The following is a 16,886-nucleotide window of genomic DNA, read 5'->3' as shown; positions in this document are numbered from 1 at the left end:
ACCACTGAACCAGGTGGACTGTCCTGGCTTTGTTTCCTCTACAAAGAGTCCATTTAATGATTCTTCTTTGTGTCGCCTTGATCCTTTCCAGCCCAGAGAGAAAGGACGCATGCGGTTCCACAAACTGCAGAATGTACAGATAGCTCTGGACTTCCTGAAACACCGACAGGTAAGGAGTGCAGTGAGGTGTGCGCTGACACCCGCTATTACCTGAACATCATTAGAATGAGATGGCTCTTGTTTGTTGACAGGTCAAGCTGGTTAACATCCGAAATGACGACATAGCGGACGGAAACCCCAAGCTGACATTGGGGTTAATATGGACCATCATCCTCCACTTCCAGGTCTCCTCCTCTGTCAGTGTTATGTTCCATTTTATTACTCTTATCCTCTCTCTCTGGGATCTCAGCTGCTGCTTCTCCATCTCCTTGGAACCAATCAGTGGGGACATGGCTCTCTCATCAAGAAATAATCACTTTCCCTATAGTCTATGAAGTAACAGACTAACTTCACTGAATTTCAACTGTTAAAGGAAACAAAGCACCATTAGAGTGTGCCAGTATGACTCACTCTTGTCTACCTTCCCAGGAGGAGGGTGTGTCCTGTTGAGTATCCAAATTACTGGCTTACCGCTCTTCTAGGCCCAAATATCCAGGCCTTATTGTAACTTTCCTGGTGTTTGCCAGGAGCTGCCAGGCAGAAATCCCTGAGCATCAACCATAAAGATCTGGTAACATCCCTCCTCTCACTAAAGAGTACAGTTTAGGTTTAGATTTCAAAAACTGAAAGACAAGTATAAGACACACTGGGACTATTTAGTAATTTTATCAGCTATGTCCTGCAGATACAATGTCTTTATACTTGTATACAATAGTGAATAACAGGAGGCAGCTGGGATGTGGTTTCTGATGAGTCATTGAAGCTCTGAGGTAAATGGATTAAAACTGAGCTGGGATCAAATAATAATGGAATTATTAAATCCACCCAGCTTATTATTCAAGTCATTAGATACAGAAAAAAAGATGACAACTTTATTCAGCTGCTTATGCCAAATGTTTATACTCAAGCAGTTTGATTTAAGCCACCTTATATGAAGTGTTTGTTTGTAATAATTAATATCTATGAACGTTTTACCAAGTTATCCCCCTTTTTATAAATTCTGGAAGATTTGAAGAGTGGAGTTTGTGACTCACTGCCAGCTGTGAGTCATCTTTTCTTTACCCAAAGTTTCCAAATATGAATTTATCTGGATTCCAGAGACAACGTCACCTTTTAAACTTTCTTTCACATGGCTAAGTATACATCCTGCTCAGTTCTGGAAACAAATATTGTTTTTATCTTGAAAAAAGCCTTGAAATAATTTCACTTATTTTATCCATAGTAAATCTCATTTCAAAAGATGTGGATAAAATACTATCAATGTGAAAACATTTATTATGTGTTTCATACAACAAATTGAATGAAGCTGATTAAAATTTAAAGCTATATTTCCTGTTTTTTTAAGTTAAATTATGCAGCCGTATCAAAAAAAGATGAATTTATTTCAGGCTTTTTAGTATTTCATTTATCTCTGGTGTTCGATCATTACATTTAGTTGGATCATTTGGTTTCCACTAATTACTCTCTTTTTCTCCAAATTTCTTCACACATATTTTCCAAACTTCTTCACCATATTTAGGATTAAAATGATTCTTTTTTATGTCTGTGGTGTCAGATCTCAGACATTCAGGTCAATGGCCAGTCAGAAGACATGACAGCCAAGGAGAAGCTGCTGCTCTGGTCCCAGAGGATGACAGAAGGCTACCAGGGAATCCGCTGTGACAACTTCTCCACCAGCTGGAGGGACGGCAAACTCTTCAACGCCGTCATACACAGGCACTAGTAAGTCTGCTGAATGATCTTAAGAAAAGAAAATCTGGTGCAAGTACAGACAGGAAATTTTAAAAGCGACTGCACCAACGTGCTCCCTTTTGGTTTATACCAAATACATCTGCCCTATGGCAATAGAAAACTGAAAAATTGACAGGCTTTTACTGTCACATTTTACTTTAATTTAATACTGAGTGCAGTTCAGAAGGGGTGAGTCCTTGGAAGGCTGTCAGATTTCAGATTATCCTTCCTGTTGCCAGTTAAAACATGCCGTCTGATTCAATCTCAAGATGGTGGCTACTCCTTAAAAGTTTTTATGTATTACTGTGACTTGGTTGTTTTATGATAGTGAGGTCAGTGCACCTAAAAAGGCAGATAATAGCAGCCGTATGCATCTTTATCAGGAAATATGTTTTGTACTCATGCTGAAATACAAAAAGCAAGGTGAAAAATATGTGCTGGTGTTACTCTACTTGACTCTATGCATTCTCCTGCTGCCTTATTGAAATATGGGTTTGAGTTTCAAGCCTTTAGGGCTCCGATAATAGCAGAGGATCCTGGTAGTGATTAATTCTGTGTTGCCTTTGGTTTGTCTGGTTAAGAACAGTGAATTTAGAAGGGATTAAATTGCTGAAAGCCTGGTTTTACTGAAAGTCCCCAGTTTTTTGCCTTAAATAAGTTGAATCACGAATAGATGTTATGTATTTTTTGTCAGACCTGCTGCCGATAGATTTGTGCATAAACATTCTGAGAGGTGAATGCATATCATTTTCTCATGAGGATTTTACTGTGAAGAAAACCAGTGGCTGGTTTTAAACTGAAATCTCTGTGCAAACAAGAAAAAAGTCGGATATCATAAGATAAATGAAATCTGCCAAGCTATTATGATTTGAATAGAAAATATACCTGCAGGGGCAAGTTTTGCTGGAGAGTTAAGCAGCCTGCACTTTTTTTTTTCTGTTATAGAGACTCTGTGTTTGATCTCTGCTACGTTTCATTAAGACCAGGGTGTGGTGTGGGTGTAACTGTGGGACACAGTGAAACCTGTACCGCTGATTTGTTCTGCGGCAGACGTCTGTATGGCTGCTGCAGTACTGACGTTTCTCTTGAGTTAATGTCCATAGTTTGATCTTGAATTGAAGATCTGCTGCTGAAGTCAAAGTTTTCATAGGTGAAGTGTAACTAAGAGCAGGGACTGAGGACGGACCAATGGGAGGCTACTTTTTCTGACCAATGCTGCAGAAAATTAAGGACATTCAGAAGACAATGGACTCTTGGGACTCTACGGGGTGGATTTTCAGGCGATGATAGAACCTGTTATAATTGTTTTTTTATTGAAGACATGCAACTGCATGTAGAACAGCTTCCCTACAGACCTTGTAACTCTGACTGAGGACCGGCTGCAGATTTTAAAATGCTCACTTTGAAAAAGAGGTCTAAACAGAGGAAGGGGAGCTCAGGCTTTTTCCGCAGTGTGTCAAGATCTCCTACCGACACGAATGATCGGGTGTTCATGTTGTGCGAGGACATCCCATCAGAAGCGTCCTCCTGGGACTCCGGGCGCAGTTCTCATAGCTCAGTGACTCGTTCCATTAGCGAAGAAATAAGCCAAGGATGGAGCTCTAATGGAAGATCAACCCGGAGCACAAATGCCTCTTCTAGACCTACCCAAGAGTTTTCTTTTAGAGAAATCCATCATGTGAATCCTGCTTCTGTTTATAAACAAAGTGCTGACTATTCCACACTACGCAACAGAGAGCTGTATGATTTTAATCTGCTTTGGTTATTAATATGTTAGAACCGCATTTGCAATTAAATGTATTAACTTTAGAGGTTTAAAAAAAATTAAGTATATATCACTGCAATTTAAAGCTGTATAATGAATAGGGTGAAGTTATGCGACACGTTCAGTCATCCTTTTCCTCAATCTAGAGGCTTGAACTTTTGTCTCCTGTTAGTCAAGCTGTGGCTGGCCGCTGACTCGAAATGTGTCAGATCTGAATATGTGAGCTGCTCAGTAAATTACATTCCACCTAAAGATGCTCTAACATGTGCCAGGAAGAGTCAAACAGCCAGAGGACAAAAAAGGCAGGTGCTCATGTGGGTTTCTCAGAAAAAGAGCAGATGTGCTGCCTGTTTTACAGCATTTTGCCATTGGCACAGAGTCTTCAACAACTCTGCTGCCTGTACATTTTTAAAAGCATTTAAAGCAGACCAATGAATACCGTGCATTGGTTCTAGCGTTGCAATATTATGTGACAAAAACCTAAAATCCAATGTTTAGCATCTGCAACATTAACTAGATGCATAATATAGTGTCATTTTCTACAAAACTAACAAATATAATAAATTCAATGTGGTATTGTGATTCAGTGGCTTTAGAATACCTCCTCTCTGTCTATTCGACTTTTGTTTATCACCTGCTGTTTTTTTTTGTGTTTACCAGCCCCAGGCTCATTGACATGGGCAAAGTATACCGACAGACCAACCTGGAAAATCTGGAACAGGCCTTCAGTGTGGCAGAAAGAGACCTGGGAGTGACCCGCCTGCTGGACCCTGAAGGTATGGCTTGCCTACAGCAATTTTAACACAAAGAAGACCAGCTCCTGTTGAATGCCATTAAACATGATGCTATTTTAACCTTTCAGATGTTGATGTCCCACATCCTGATGAAAAATCCATCATCACTTATGTTTCATCTCTATATGACGTCATGCCTCGCGTTGATGTCCGCGATGGTGCCAGGGCTAATGTAAGCAGACCACCGAGATTAGCCAAAGCTTTGAAACATACTTTCCATGACACAAAAGTGGAAACTAATGGTCAGATTCATTCTAAAATGAAGACATTTTGTGTCTAAGGTTTCCATATCCAACTGAATGTTTTACATTTTGTTTTGTTACAAACTTATCTACTCCAGGTTTTGTTAGAACTATTGGTAGTACATAAAAAAAAGGGTCTTAATGTTCTCTACTGACCTTTATTTTGAAAGCGGTCTTAACAAGAAATGGGTTAGAGAGAGGACATGCAGCAAGGCACCAGAGGTTGGGGCTCAAACCCAGGACCAATGGTGTGCTACATTACAACACCAACAAAACATTAAGATTTTTGGTGTTTTTCTTTCGGTACTAAGCAGTTTTTACCAACCCTGAGTCTCCCTGTCCGTTTTGGAGAAAAACATCCCCCCAGCTTGGTGCTGCTACTACAAGCCTAAAGTTGGGGGTAATGTGTTCCATGGATCATACAGTTTTTCACCTCACAACGTGTTTTGCATGTAGGCTAGAACCTTCAGTTTTGGTCTCGTATGACCCAAGCACTACCCTTTTTTTCCTAACTATATAGCGTACCTTAAAATAAGCCGTCCCCACATTTGTTTTTTTTTAAACACAAATCAAATGAACATTTTGCCAACAAAAAAAAAAAAAAAAAAAAAAGCCATCATAGTCAGCCGTCCTTCACACACGGCTATGTCGAGAGAAGACTGCTGCAGACGGGCTAGGATTAGCTCTGGCTGCGTTTACCCTCGGAGCTCCGCTCGTTGCTGCGGTCCTCTCAACTTCTACGCATTAAATCGTTAAATGGACCACACAGTGATGCTTTAAAGTAGAATGTTTTTACCTCAAGTGGTCTTTAAATGTACTTTTATTGAACAACGGCAATACAAAAGAGAACTTTTAAGTTAATACTCTGAGTTCTGTGAGAGCTACATTTAAAGCTGCTGCTGCCGCAGTGCATGCTGGGACAGCTGTCAATCTCAAGAACAGACAAGTCTTCTCTGATGCATGCTGGGTAAAGAGGGACGGGCGAGAACAACATCCTGGGACTTTGTCCGTTTTTGGTCTGCTGTTCTTGTGAATTGGAACAGTATTAGGGCTGAAGACGTTAACGAGCACATGAGAACGCACAAGTACACTTATTGAGAAATGGCTTAAGCCTCTGATATCTACTGAACTGTCTCCACTAAACCTGTAGGGGGCACTCTATATATACTTTAGCCCCTAGAGTAGAATGAAGAAGCATGCTAGCTCCCGTTACCTTGTTGCTCGCTGCAGTAAGAGCTCCTACTGAAAGATGGTGCTTCATCAGCTCTTTATTTCAGCTCTGCAGGAGTTGAGCCCTGTCTCTTTTTTGGTTCGGCAGCTTTAATGAGGCAAATAAATGTCAAATTGTGTGAATTCGGAACATTTGTGCTCCTTAGTGTCTGCTGCTAGGATGTTCTTGTGCTCAATAAAAATTAGCCCCTTATTCTTTTATTTCCAATTTTAACTTCCCCCCTCTGGCGTTTAGGAAAAATCCACAAAAAAGCCGCACCTTCTTATAAACTGCATGGTTCAAAGCACAGGGGAAAAAAAATTCTGGCTTATTGTCTGGAAAATACTTTCAATTTTTTAATGGTCCAACAAAATGAGTTTTGGGTTTTTTTTTTTTTTTTTTTCATGAAAAAAATTTATTCTCCCATTTTAATTTTTTAAACCCACAGTGTCTCCAGGACTGACATAAAATTTTTGGTTGTTTCTCTGATTAACACGCCTCTTATGGTCATAAGTTAAGATTTTCATTTTTTATATTCAGGTAATGGGTTGATGCGTGCCTCAATCTATACTTAGAGTTTGGGATATTATTTTAAACTTTGTTCCTGACAGTTTTTGTGGTTTCATATTGCTGTTTCCTCACTGATGTTGTCTAGGAAACCGTTAAGACCTTTACAGAGCGTCATTTAAGTAATACTCTGAAAGTTAACTACAACGTTCATGTATATTTGCTTAATAATAATCAATAGTTTGGAATCATGCCTTTTATTTTGACATGACATCGTATTTTTTTGTAAATCATAAGTTTTGAGGACCTTTAAATGTTGCAGCTTATGCTCCGGTCGTCCATGGTATGACTTAAACATACATGCAGGATGTGTTTTTTGCCAGAAAAGTTGGTTGAGGTGTAGAAATAGTTTTAGTTTCTGCTAGAAATCTGCAGCCTTGAGTCTCTTCCGATTGTTTACCCCTTCACCAGCCTCCTCCTCTAAACACAAGACATAGATTGTTGCCACTAAATTGAATTCAGGGTGGTGTGTTAGCGAACCAAACAAGCCGAATAAGAGCCCTCCTGTTGTTCTCAAACTCTCATGCTCCTTACTGCTGTTCGGCTGCAGGACTTGGAGCTGCGCTGGCAGGAGTACTATGAGCTGGTGACCCTTCTGCTCCAGTGGATCCGCCACCATATCACCATCTTCGAGGAGAGGAAGTTCCCCAGCAGCTATGAAGAGATTGAGGTGAGCCTAAACCTAAAGGTTCTGCTTTTAAGATGGTCTTGAACTGGTTAAGACCCTGTTCAGTTTTTGAGAATGATCTGAAAAATGTTTTCACTGCCGTCCGCTGTTGGATAAAAGAACATATATTAATGTCTATTGGCTGTGTACAGATAAAGACAGCTTTATTCACAGGTTTCATTCTATAGCAGTTTGGGCAGAACCCTTGTTGAGTAAATACTGCTGTTTTAACTGATCCTGAAAAGATCTATCGCCCTGCCACTCCCTGTCTGCACCACCAAACACAAGTACCATTTAATGTTAGGAATGTATTTGTTTGCATTATTAAAGCAGGGGATTTTTTTTAGTAGTGTTATGTGTGTGGCACTCTTGGCCTGCCATCAAAGGTTGTGAATTGATGTTATAGGTTTGATTGCATTTACACCAGTCATGAGAACATGTCCTTTCAGGGAAGAGCTCCATGTGATGTCTGATTAGGCGAATGGTGCATTAATTTAGCAACATTACTGTCAACCCAACACTTACTGCTTAACAAACAGTGTATTATTTGTTGAGCAAGAATAAGAAAAGTTAATTGATTTTCTGGCAAGTCCAAAAGTTGAGCAAATTATTTAATTTTAAAAAGAAATGCATCAAAATAAACGTTAAAAAAAATGCAAAAATGTTTTGGAAATATGGGGGAATTTCTGAAAAGTAACTTTGCACCACATTTTAAAAGTATTTTATGGTCTGCATTGATAGGATCTTTGATAAAGTAGTGAAAGCACTAGAAAAGCCTAGAGATTTTCTCCATCCTTTTCTCCCTGCTTAATAATTTAAGTCTAAACTTTTAAGCATATTTGAATCAAATCTAAAATGTCCCTCAGAAAAAAAAAGACCAACTGTCAAAAGAGGAGAAATAAATCTAAGTGGCGAACCGTACTCAAAAATTTCCCCATTTTGGAATAATAAAGGCATTTTCTGTTCTATTCTATTCTATTCTATTCTATTGTCTAACATTAACTTCTTTCTGTTTATATTCAGCTTCTTTGGCGTCGGTTCTTAAAGTTCAAAGAGACAGAGCTGCCACCAAAAGAGTCTGAAAAGAGCCGCTCTAAACAAATCTATCAGTCATTTGAGGCAAGTCCATTATCCTTTTTTCCACACTGCTGTGTTCCAAACAAAAATCTCACATGAACACCCACGGTTACATATCTGTACTTTTCCACAGAGTGCGGTTCATGCTGGCCAGGTCAAGGTACCCCCCGGCTACCATCCCATCGATGTGGAGAAGGAGTGGGGCCGACTTCACGTGTCCATACTTGAGAGAGAACGACTCCTAAGGATTGAGTTTGAGAGGTGACCATTACATTGTTGGATGCAAATTTTATGTCTTTACCAAAGACAGTGTTTAAGGTGACCAGATGATGGCGGCTGATAATTTTAATATTGAGGTACCTAACTTTTGTAGAACCTAAATTATACATCAGAATAAAGAAAAAAAAAAGAAAAAATATTTTCTCTCCTTGATTACTTTCAACGATCCACATTTTTTTAAATTACGTTTTCAAGTCAAAAACATTTTTTCATATTATTAAAATGTCCTTATCTAAATGATCTGTCCTTATATCACCTGAAGCCCCAGGACAGGACTAAGACCTGCAGTCTAAAACCAAAAACAAAAAATAAATGTTATTTAAATTAAGTGATTGAACAATTATTGCACCACAATGAAAAAACAATATAGATATTAGCCTGTCTGGTCAGGGGAGCTATTAGGAGCTGAGATGTTCATAAAGTTACTTTTTCCTTCATTAGCCCCAAAACTAGACTGAATCTATGCAGGAGAAAGACATAGTAGGCCTGAATTGATAAAAGTAGATCTTCATTTTGGTGATTGGATGTGGAACCCTGGTTAGAGTTAAAGATTTAGATTTAGAAGTTAGATTTTTAAGTTAAGTCTTTCTAAATTAACTTGTTTCCTAAATATTATTGTGTAAATTGAACATTGTCTGCTGGTATCAAATATCTTAATAAAAGACCTGATTGTCTCCAGTTACTGTTAGGTTGTTGCAACTTATTAAGAAATAGATTTATTTCAGTCTGATCAAACTGTTGAGCTGAAGGTAGCTGATAAGCATGAATATTTGGCTTCAATGTGACCTCATGATTTCCCACCTAATGATAAAGGCTGTGTTGAACTGCTCTTACATGTATTGCATTGCTATCCAGATTGGAGAGGCTGCAGAGGATTTTCAGTAAAGTCCAGATGGAGTCCGGGATGTGTGACGATCATCTCAATCATTTGGATAGCCTGCTGCAGAAGGTTTGTGTGTGTGTTTTGTTTTGTTTTTCCTACTAAGATCTTAACCCTTGGGAAAAAAAAAAACATTGCTTGACCACATGACGGTCAGATCATGCTTTAGCCATTTCCCCGTTTGCAAAACATTTCAAATATCTGATTCATTGCTTAGAAACTACAAAGTAGGAGACAACAGAATATGGACAATGTTTATAGAAACAAGGTTGTAGCCCTCACTGCAGCAAACTTTTGTTTGTGTAAAACAACTATTTTAATTGGTTTGAAGAGCTGGAACCTCATATTTTTGATGGCTGTCTTCCTCTCAGGACATCGCTCTGCTGAATGCAGGGAAACCAGCTCAGCACACAGCAGAGGTAGACCGTGAGCTGGACAAGGCAGAAAACACGATCCGCCTGCTTTTTAATGATGTTCAGATGCTCAAGGATGGGCGCCACCCGCAGGCAGAACAGATGTATCGCAGGTAACTTCTACTGCTTCCATAAAAAGAAAAAAAAATGTAAGTGAAGCCAGATAGGCCACAATTCACTAACAGCTTAAAAATATTTTCATATCCTCAGAGTTTACCGTCTTCATGAGCGCCTGGTGAACTTGCGCAGCGATTACAACCTCCGTCTGAAGGCTTCCACTGTCCAGGCCCCCATAACACAGACGCAGCAACAGACCAGTATGAAGGTGCGGCCAGAGATAGATGATGTTACGCTGCGTTATGTCCAAGACCTTCTGGCCTGGGTGGAAGAGAACCAGCGGCGCATTGATAAAGCCGAGTGGGGATCAGATCTGCCTTCTGTGGAGTCCCAGCTGGGCAGCCACAGGGGTCTGCATCAGAGTGTGGAGGACTTCAAATCCAAGATTGAACGTGCCAAATCTGACGAGGTCTGATTCTGAACCTGCAGATCATAATATTCCCACTGTACAGCATGCATTCATATCTCCAGCCTCTCATTTAAAACGGTAACATTTTCTCCACTACAGAGCCAGTTATCACCTATCAGCAAGGGGACGTACCGAGAATACCTGGGAAAACTGGACTTGCAGTATGGCAAACTGCTGGTAAATAACTTATTTTAAACATTCCCTATAATAAATTTGGATTTATTTCTAGATGTATTCAAAATCAACATTATGTTTCAGAACTCCTCTAAATCCCGACTGAGGAACTTAGATTTGCTGCACGGCTTTGTTACCGCGGCGACCAAAGAGCTGATGTGGCTGAACGACAAAGAAGAGGAGGAGGTCAACTATGACTGGAGTGACAGGAACACCAACATGACAGTGAAAAAGGAAAATTACTCTGTAGGTTCATAACTTCTTTCAGCCTCATGGATTTACAGACAGAAACCTTTACCAACTCATTCATTCATCTTACTCTGTCCTTTGGACTTTCTAGGGCCTCATGCGAGAGTTGGAGCTAAGAGAGAAGAAGGTTAATGACATCCAGGCTATGGGAGACAAACTTGTCAGAGATGGACATCCTGGGAAGAAAACCGTTGAGGTGCTTACAAAGGATACAACCTAAATAAAGCATTCGAAAAATAACTCTGTTCCATACCAACCAGGTGTCTTCTTGGTCTCTCCAGGCCTTCACAGCTGCTCTGCAGACTCAGTGGAGCTGGATCCTGCAGCTGTGCTGCTGCATAGAAGCTCACCTTAAAGAAAACACAGCTTATTACCAGGTGGGAACTACATTTGTTAATGTTTACTTTCTTATATCTAGAAGCTACGCTTCATAACTCTGACCAATTTGCGTCTTCTTCTGTTCTAGTTCTTTGCTGATGTAAAAGAAGCTCAGGAGAAGATGAAGAAGATGCAAGAAAGCATGAAGAAGAAATACAACTGCGACCGCTCTACCACTGCCACACGCCTGGAGGATCTCCTGCAGGATGCTGTGGTGGGTTTGATGTTAATATTTAATCACCATCATGTATATTTGATATTTGTTCGAGAACTTTGAGGAAAATATACCCACAGCAAAACAATATGGGAGATATTGGCTTGATTATCATTTTTTCCTTCTAAATAGGAGGAAAAGGAACATCTAAATGAAATGAATACTTTGCTCACTGGACTGAACAAGAGGTCTAAGTCTATCGTCCAGCTAAAACCTCGCAATCCCACCACACCCATCAAAGGCAAGCTGCCCATCCAGGCTGTCTGCGACTTCAAGCAACAAGAGGTGAGATAATTGAATTAAAATATGAGCTTTGGATTCATCAGTATTACTGAGATAGCTCCTAAATATGCATCACATGCTTCAGATCACAGTCCATAAAGGAGAGGAGTGTGCTCTACTCAACAACTCCCAGCCCTTCAAGTGGAAGGTCTTAAATCGCTCTGGAAATGAAGCAGTGGTTCCTTCAGTCTGCTTCCTTGTTCCTCCAGTCAACAAGGAGGCAGTGGACAGCGTATCAAGGTAAAAATAACAACAAAAAACAGAGTTAAAAAGTTTAATTTCTGCCCCTCATACATTTAACCTTATTTTTTAATGTCTTCCCTGCTTTAGTCTGAATTCAAATCTTCAGCAGATGTCCTCCATGTGGCAAATACTTCACATTAACATGAAGAGTCTGCTGTCATGGCAGTACCTGACCAGAGATTTTACACAGATCCGCTCCTGGAACACCAGCATGGTTGGTTTTAACCTTTTAAAGATTTACAGATAAACAAAAACAACGTCTTCCAGCCTAATTTAGATGTTAAATTAGTATTTGCTTTCCCACTATTTTGTTATGTATGTTTATAGCAAGAGGTGCAGAATATTTTACAGACTTATGGGTTTTGGGTTCGGCTCTGATTCTGCCACTGTATTAAGGAATGCTAATATCATATCTTCTTAATATCAGTTATTTAGCAGTACATTATATCAGACTTTATTTTTTTAAACTGTGTAAAACACTGGGAGAGCTTATTTCCCATTAACCTGAACAAGCATTAGCAGCATAAAATTAATTCAGAGCTATACATTTTTTTATTTTTATTTCATGCCGCTCCCTGATGGCATGCCACCCAGGGCATTGAGCCATGCATGAATTATATAATTCTTCTCTTCTGTCTGCAGTTAAAGACCATGAAACCAGAGGAGTACCGACTGGTCATGAGAAACCTGGAGGGCCACTATCAAGACTTCTTGCGTGACAGCCAGGACTCTCAGCTCTTCAGCCCTGCTGACCGTATGCAGGTGGAGGAGGACTACAACAAAGTTAGCCAGCATTTTGACAACCTGCTTCGCTCCATGGAGAAAGGTAAAACTAGGTCTAAACACAAAATGGGTTTTGTTTAAAAAAATGACATCATGGAACCAGATAATGAACAGAAGGTGTAAACACCTCTACAATAAAATTGTCAATTATCCTTCCAGGACAATTTCAGGTTGTTAAACTCAAAGGTGAGTGGCTTTAAGACAGTGGAAGCTACCTCACAGCGGGCTGATTTCAATGCTTTCCAGCTTTGGATGAATGATCAAACACAAACTTTAGTGTGGAGATTAGTGTCGTGTTTGATAGCATGTTGTTTTGGCTCTCAAGCTGCTTTAACATCGGCTCCACAACAGCTGCATTTCATAGCTGTATTGAGTTAAAATCATGAAGGAAAAAGTATTCATACCTTTTATTTATTTTAGTATTTTGTTACATCGGTAGTAAAAATGTTTATGACATTTTTTATTGACAAAAACATCTAAAAGTGCAATGCATGTGTATTTAACCCACTGATCTCTATTTATTCACTGGATTGCTGGTTGGCCCAAAAAAACTGAAGTCACCTGCCGCCATCTTGGTACTCCCTACTCTCACGGAGTCACGTCATAAAAATGCCTGTAATGTAATGTCATTACCATAATCTAATCAATGCGTGTATATTACAGTACATGTACATCATCAATTTAGCACTTTTGGCATATCTGTATTATTATACTCAATTAACAAACTAATTTTGCTGTGATGGATTTGTATAATATATTATATTACATAGTTTATAGACATCATGAACTTCATACTGACTATGCAATGTGATATACATATAACCATAAATCACAGTAAATCTACTGATGCTATTAAACTGCAAGTATGTGTCCAAGTAATGAATTTATCTTTTTTTTTTGTAAAGATTTAAGAACCCCTGAAAATGAGAACATCATTGTTGTTCAATGCTATAGCGCACATATTGTTTACATTCCAACCGGTCTAACTAGGCAGTACCAATATAGTGGCTGATGACTTCACAGCACCATGTACTACCAAAGGCCTATCAGCAATCCAGTGAATAAATAGAGATCAGTGATTTCCCCCCTTTTGTTCTGATACATTGAAGTAAATCCAGTGTGACCATTAAAACTAAACATTATGACGTATACACTACAGTATGCAAAATGCTCTATGGAGGAAAACCCGAAACACAGCAGACCCACCGTAAAATATGGTGGCGGCAGCATCATGCTTTGGGATTGTTTTCTTTAACAAGCTGGCAGTGTGGAGTCAAACACATAACAGGAGAAGAAAACTTGTTCAAGGTTACAAAAGATTGAAATTCTGTATTTTTCCTCTTAGCTGAAGATTTAATTAAAACTACGCAGAACTATTATCTGATTTATATATCTAAGAAAAGAAAACCATTCACATGTTTAATTCTACCTCTTAAGATAATATTTTGCTTCGTTTTTATTAATAACAAATTGTCCAAATGAAATACATTGAGGTGTCTTGCAAAAAAAAAAAGAAGGGTATGAATATCTCACTTTTCTAGGACACTATATGTACTGTTTTTGATACATGCAACGTAGGGTGTGCTATTGAAAAGTGTGTTTCTGAAACATAACACACAGAAAACTGCATGAATTATTTGTTTATATGTTAAATGTAGAAGAATGAAAGGATGGTTTGCCAAGAAAAGAAGAATCTGTTTAAAAATTATCATACATTTTCGATGCAGGTCAACAGGATGAGACTCTGTGCAAGAACTACATTTCTGAGATCAAGGATCTCCGCCTGCGTATAGAGGACTGTGAGTCACAGACTGTGGCTCGCATCCGCAAACCGCTGGATAAAGACCCTCTGAAGGACTGCAGCCAGAAACGAAAAGACCAGCAGGTAAAACTACATGGAAACATTTCAAGTTGCAGATATTCCAATAAAATAGGGAGGAATAACAGCTGGTGAATCAATAATGGGTGCAGGAAAATGTCAAATGGCAGAGATAAGGTTTACCTTTGCAGACCAATACGAGCTAAAATCCTGCAAAGGTGTAACATAAAGGGAGGAGGAAAACGAGGATCAGGAATGATTGCATTTTGGTTTTAATTAAATCTATTTTGGGTTTTCAGTTATGGGGCCTCTAGCTACCTTTCCGCTGCAGATGTACCTGCCCCTCCTCACACATAATTATTCATAACCAAGCTGTGCTTCTGGTTAAGGCTAAGAACCAAATCTCAGAACTGATTGGATTGATTTAACCTTCCCTACAGTTAATTTTGGTAAATTTCTTCCAGTTTTATTCCCTTATTATGTTTCACATTGTTTCCTTTGGTCTACAGAAAGTCCAAGGAGAACTTGAGGGACTTAAGAAGGACCTGGATAAGGTGTCTGTGAAAACACAGCAGGTGTTGGCTTCTCCTCAGCAGCCTGCCTCAGCGCCAGTGCTGCGCTCAGAACTGGATGTTACTGTGCAGAAGATGGACCATGTCCACATGCTCTCTTCTGTTTACCTAGAGAAGTATGTTTTGTTTACTGTTTTTAAAGCTTTACTTATGAAAAGATGATCCAAAGTGCACATTTTATGAATTTGAATGTAGTTTATATGTAGTGTAGCCTGGAAAAACGTAAATGTTTTGAACAGGTCCTTTTCAGGAAGTAGTTCATTTATAACGGCATTTATAATGTCTTCTGTTCTTTAAATTTTGCATTTTTTTCAGGCTGAAGACTATAGACATGGTCATCCGTAACACTCAGGGAGCTGAGGGGGTCCTGAAACAGTATGAGGACTGTTTGCGTGAGGTCCAAGCTGTACCCAGTGACATCAAGGAAGTAGAGACTCAAAGATCAAAGCTTAAGGTAAGGGGATGCTTTTTTTTTAATAAAAAAAATTAATACAAGGTTTTTATATGGTCCTGGACAGTGTGAAAAGTAGTAAAAAAAATCAGTAGATTAGAGAAAATCTATGAAAAATAATTGAGTTTGTTTTTTTATTTCTTTTTTAACCTAAAATCTTAACGGAAGTTGGATTTCAAATTAGTAAAAGATTGTTGCATTTGATTGTTATTGACTTGAACATCGGAAATGAAGCTTTTGTTTAAGTCACTGATTATTTTGTTTGTTGACGACAGAAGAACCATCAGAACAAATTGTTTGAAAAGTCCAAATTGTGCTGCCATCTTACAGTTATTTGGCTTTTTAACTCTCATATTTGCAGTTCATGGCAGTAAAACAACCTGTCCTCAACTTTGTAACAGGTGTAAACCTTTAGCCTCCTAAAAGCCATTGTGGTATTAAATGATTTGTGCTCAAGCTTTGTACAATTTACAGTAGCAGACACCGCCCAAACAATCTAAGAATCACAGTTTAAAAGACAATTGAACCTAAAAAAAAAAAGTATAATATATTTGAAAAAGTCAGAAACTTTGTAAGAGGAGATTATGTGATCTAAAGTACTATTTTGATTATGAAATGTGAAGTTTTAATTGCATGGATTGATTTTCAGAAAATGCGAGCTGAGGCTGAGAGTGAGCAGCCGGTGTTCGACTCGTTGGAGGAGGAGCTGAAGAAAGCCTCCACCGTCAGTGACAAGATGTGCCGTGTGCACACTGAGCGAGATATTGAGCTGGACCACTATCGCCAGCTGACCACCAGTCTCGAGGACCGCTGGAAAGCCGTGTTCACCCAGATTGACCTTCGCCAGAGAGAGCTGGAGCAGCTCGGCCGACAGCTCGGCTACTACCGTGAGAGCTACGACTGGCTCATCCGCTGGATAGCCGATGCCAAGCAAAGGCAGGAGAAAATCCAAGCTATGCCCATCACAGACAGTAAAACTCTCAAAGATCACCTGGCACAGGAGAAGGTAACTTGAAAAGTTTTGTACAGCAACAACCTTATTTCCTTGTCTGCGTAAGAGATTATTATGCTTAACTTTTGAATTAATCTTCTTTTAAACAGAAACTGCTGGAGGAGATTGAACAGAATCAAGGAAAAGTTGATGAGTGTCAAAAGTATGCCAAAGCATACATTGATACAATCAAGGTGAGCGTCAGAGAGATAATGGCAGCATAATCGTGGGGCATGAAATTATTATAACTCATTTTTTTTATTCTAACAGGACTATGAGCTGCAGTTGGTCGCCTACAGAGCTCAGGTGGAGCCTCTCGCTTCTCCTCTGAAGAAGGCTAAACTCGATTCTGCCTCTGACAACATCATTCAGGAGGTATGTTTCTCAAACCAAAGCTATATGTTGTGTAAATGAAAAAGC

At 39.2% G+C, this 16,886-nt stretch overlaps 1 protein-coding gene across 20 annotated transcripts in view; it reads left to right on the top strand.

The window, feature by feature from the left end:
- The window catches only part of LOC107100615 (plectin-like), a 140,145-nt gene that overhangs the window by 106,375 nt on the left and 16,884 nt on the right, over window positions 1–16,886 (top strand). For 11 of the 20 annotated variants that reach the window (XM_015399176.1, XM_015399179.1, XM_015399183.1 and 8 more), the window contains 27 exons: window positions 92–169; window positions 252–356; window positions 1,715–1,881; window positions 4,316–4,431; window positions 4,518–4,621; window positions 7,019–7,138; window positions 8,159–8,254; window positions 8,346–8,473; window positions 9,347–9,440; window positions 9,743–9,897; window positions 9,995–10,310; window positions 10,410–10,487; window positions 10,569–10,730; window positions 10,825–10,929; window positions 11,015–11,110; window positions 11,200–11,325; window positions 11,458–11,610; window positions 11,693–11,847; window positions 11,938–12,064; window positions 12,493–12,676; window positions 12,793–12,819; window positions 14,361–14,518; window positions 14,962–15,140; window positions 15,340–15,478; window positions 16,125–16,481; window positions 16,577–16,660; window positions 16,737–16,841. In XM_015399176.1, coding sequence (XP_015254662.1) covers window positions 92–169; window positions 252–356; window positions 1,715–1,881; window positions 4,316–4,431; window positions 4,518–4,621; window positions 7,019–7,138; window positions 8,159–8,254; window positions 8,346–8,473; window positions 9,347–9,440; window positions 9,743–9,897; window positions 9,995–10,310; window positions 10,410–10,487; window positions 10,569–10,730; window positions 10,825–10,929; window positions 11,015–11,110; window positions 11,200–11,325; window positions 11,458–11,610; window positions 11,693–11,847; window positions 11,938–12,064; window positions 12,493–12,676; window positions 12,793–12,819; window positions 14,361–14,518; window positions 14,962–15,140; window positions 15,340–15,478; window positions 16,125–16,481; window positions 16,577–16,660; window positions 16,737–16,841 — 3,714 coding nt within the window. Of the gene's footprint in view, window positions 1–91; window positions 170–251; window positions 357–1,714; window positions 1,882–3,491; window positions 3,631–4,315; window positions 4,432–4,517; window positions 4,622–7,018; window positions 7,139–8,158; window positions 8,255–8,345; window positions 8,474–9,346; window positions 9,441–9,742; window positions 9,898–9,994; window positions 10,311–10,409; window positions 10,488–10,568; window positions 10,731–10,824; window positions 10,930–11,014; window positions 11,111–11,199; window positions 11,326–11,457; window positions 11,611–11,692; window positions 11,848–11,937; window positions 12,065–12,492; window positions 12,677–12,792; window positions 12,820–14,360; window positions 14,519–14,961; window positions 15,141–15,339; window positions 15,479–16,124; window positions 16,482–16,576; window positions 16,661–16,736; window positions 16,842–16,886 lie in introns of those variants that run through there. The other 9 variants (XM_015399178.1, XM_015399172.1, XM_015399184.1 and 6 more) reach the window with 4 other exon arrangements.

The sequence above is a fragment of the Cyprinodon variegatus genome, unplaced genomic scaffold (genome assembly GCF_000732505.1).
Source record: "Cyprinodon variegatus isolate N-32 unplaced genomic scaffold, C_variegatus-1.0 Scaffold993, whole genome shotgun sequence".
Lineage (NCBI taxonomy): Eukaryota > Metazoa > Chordata > Actinopteri > Cyprinodontiformes > Cyprinodontidae > Cyprinodon > Cyprinodon variegatus.
This window is presented reverse-complemented; position numbering and strand designations above follow the sequence as displayed.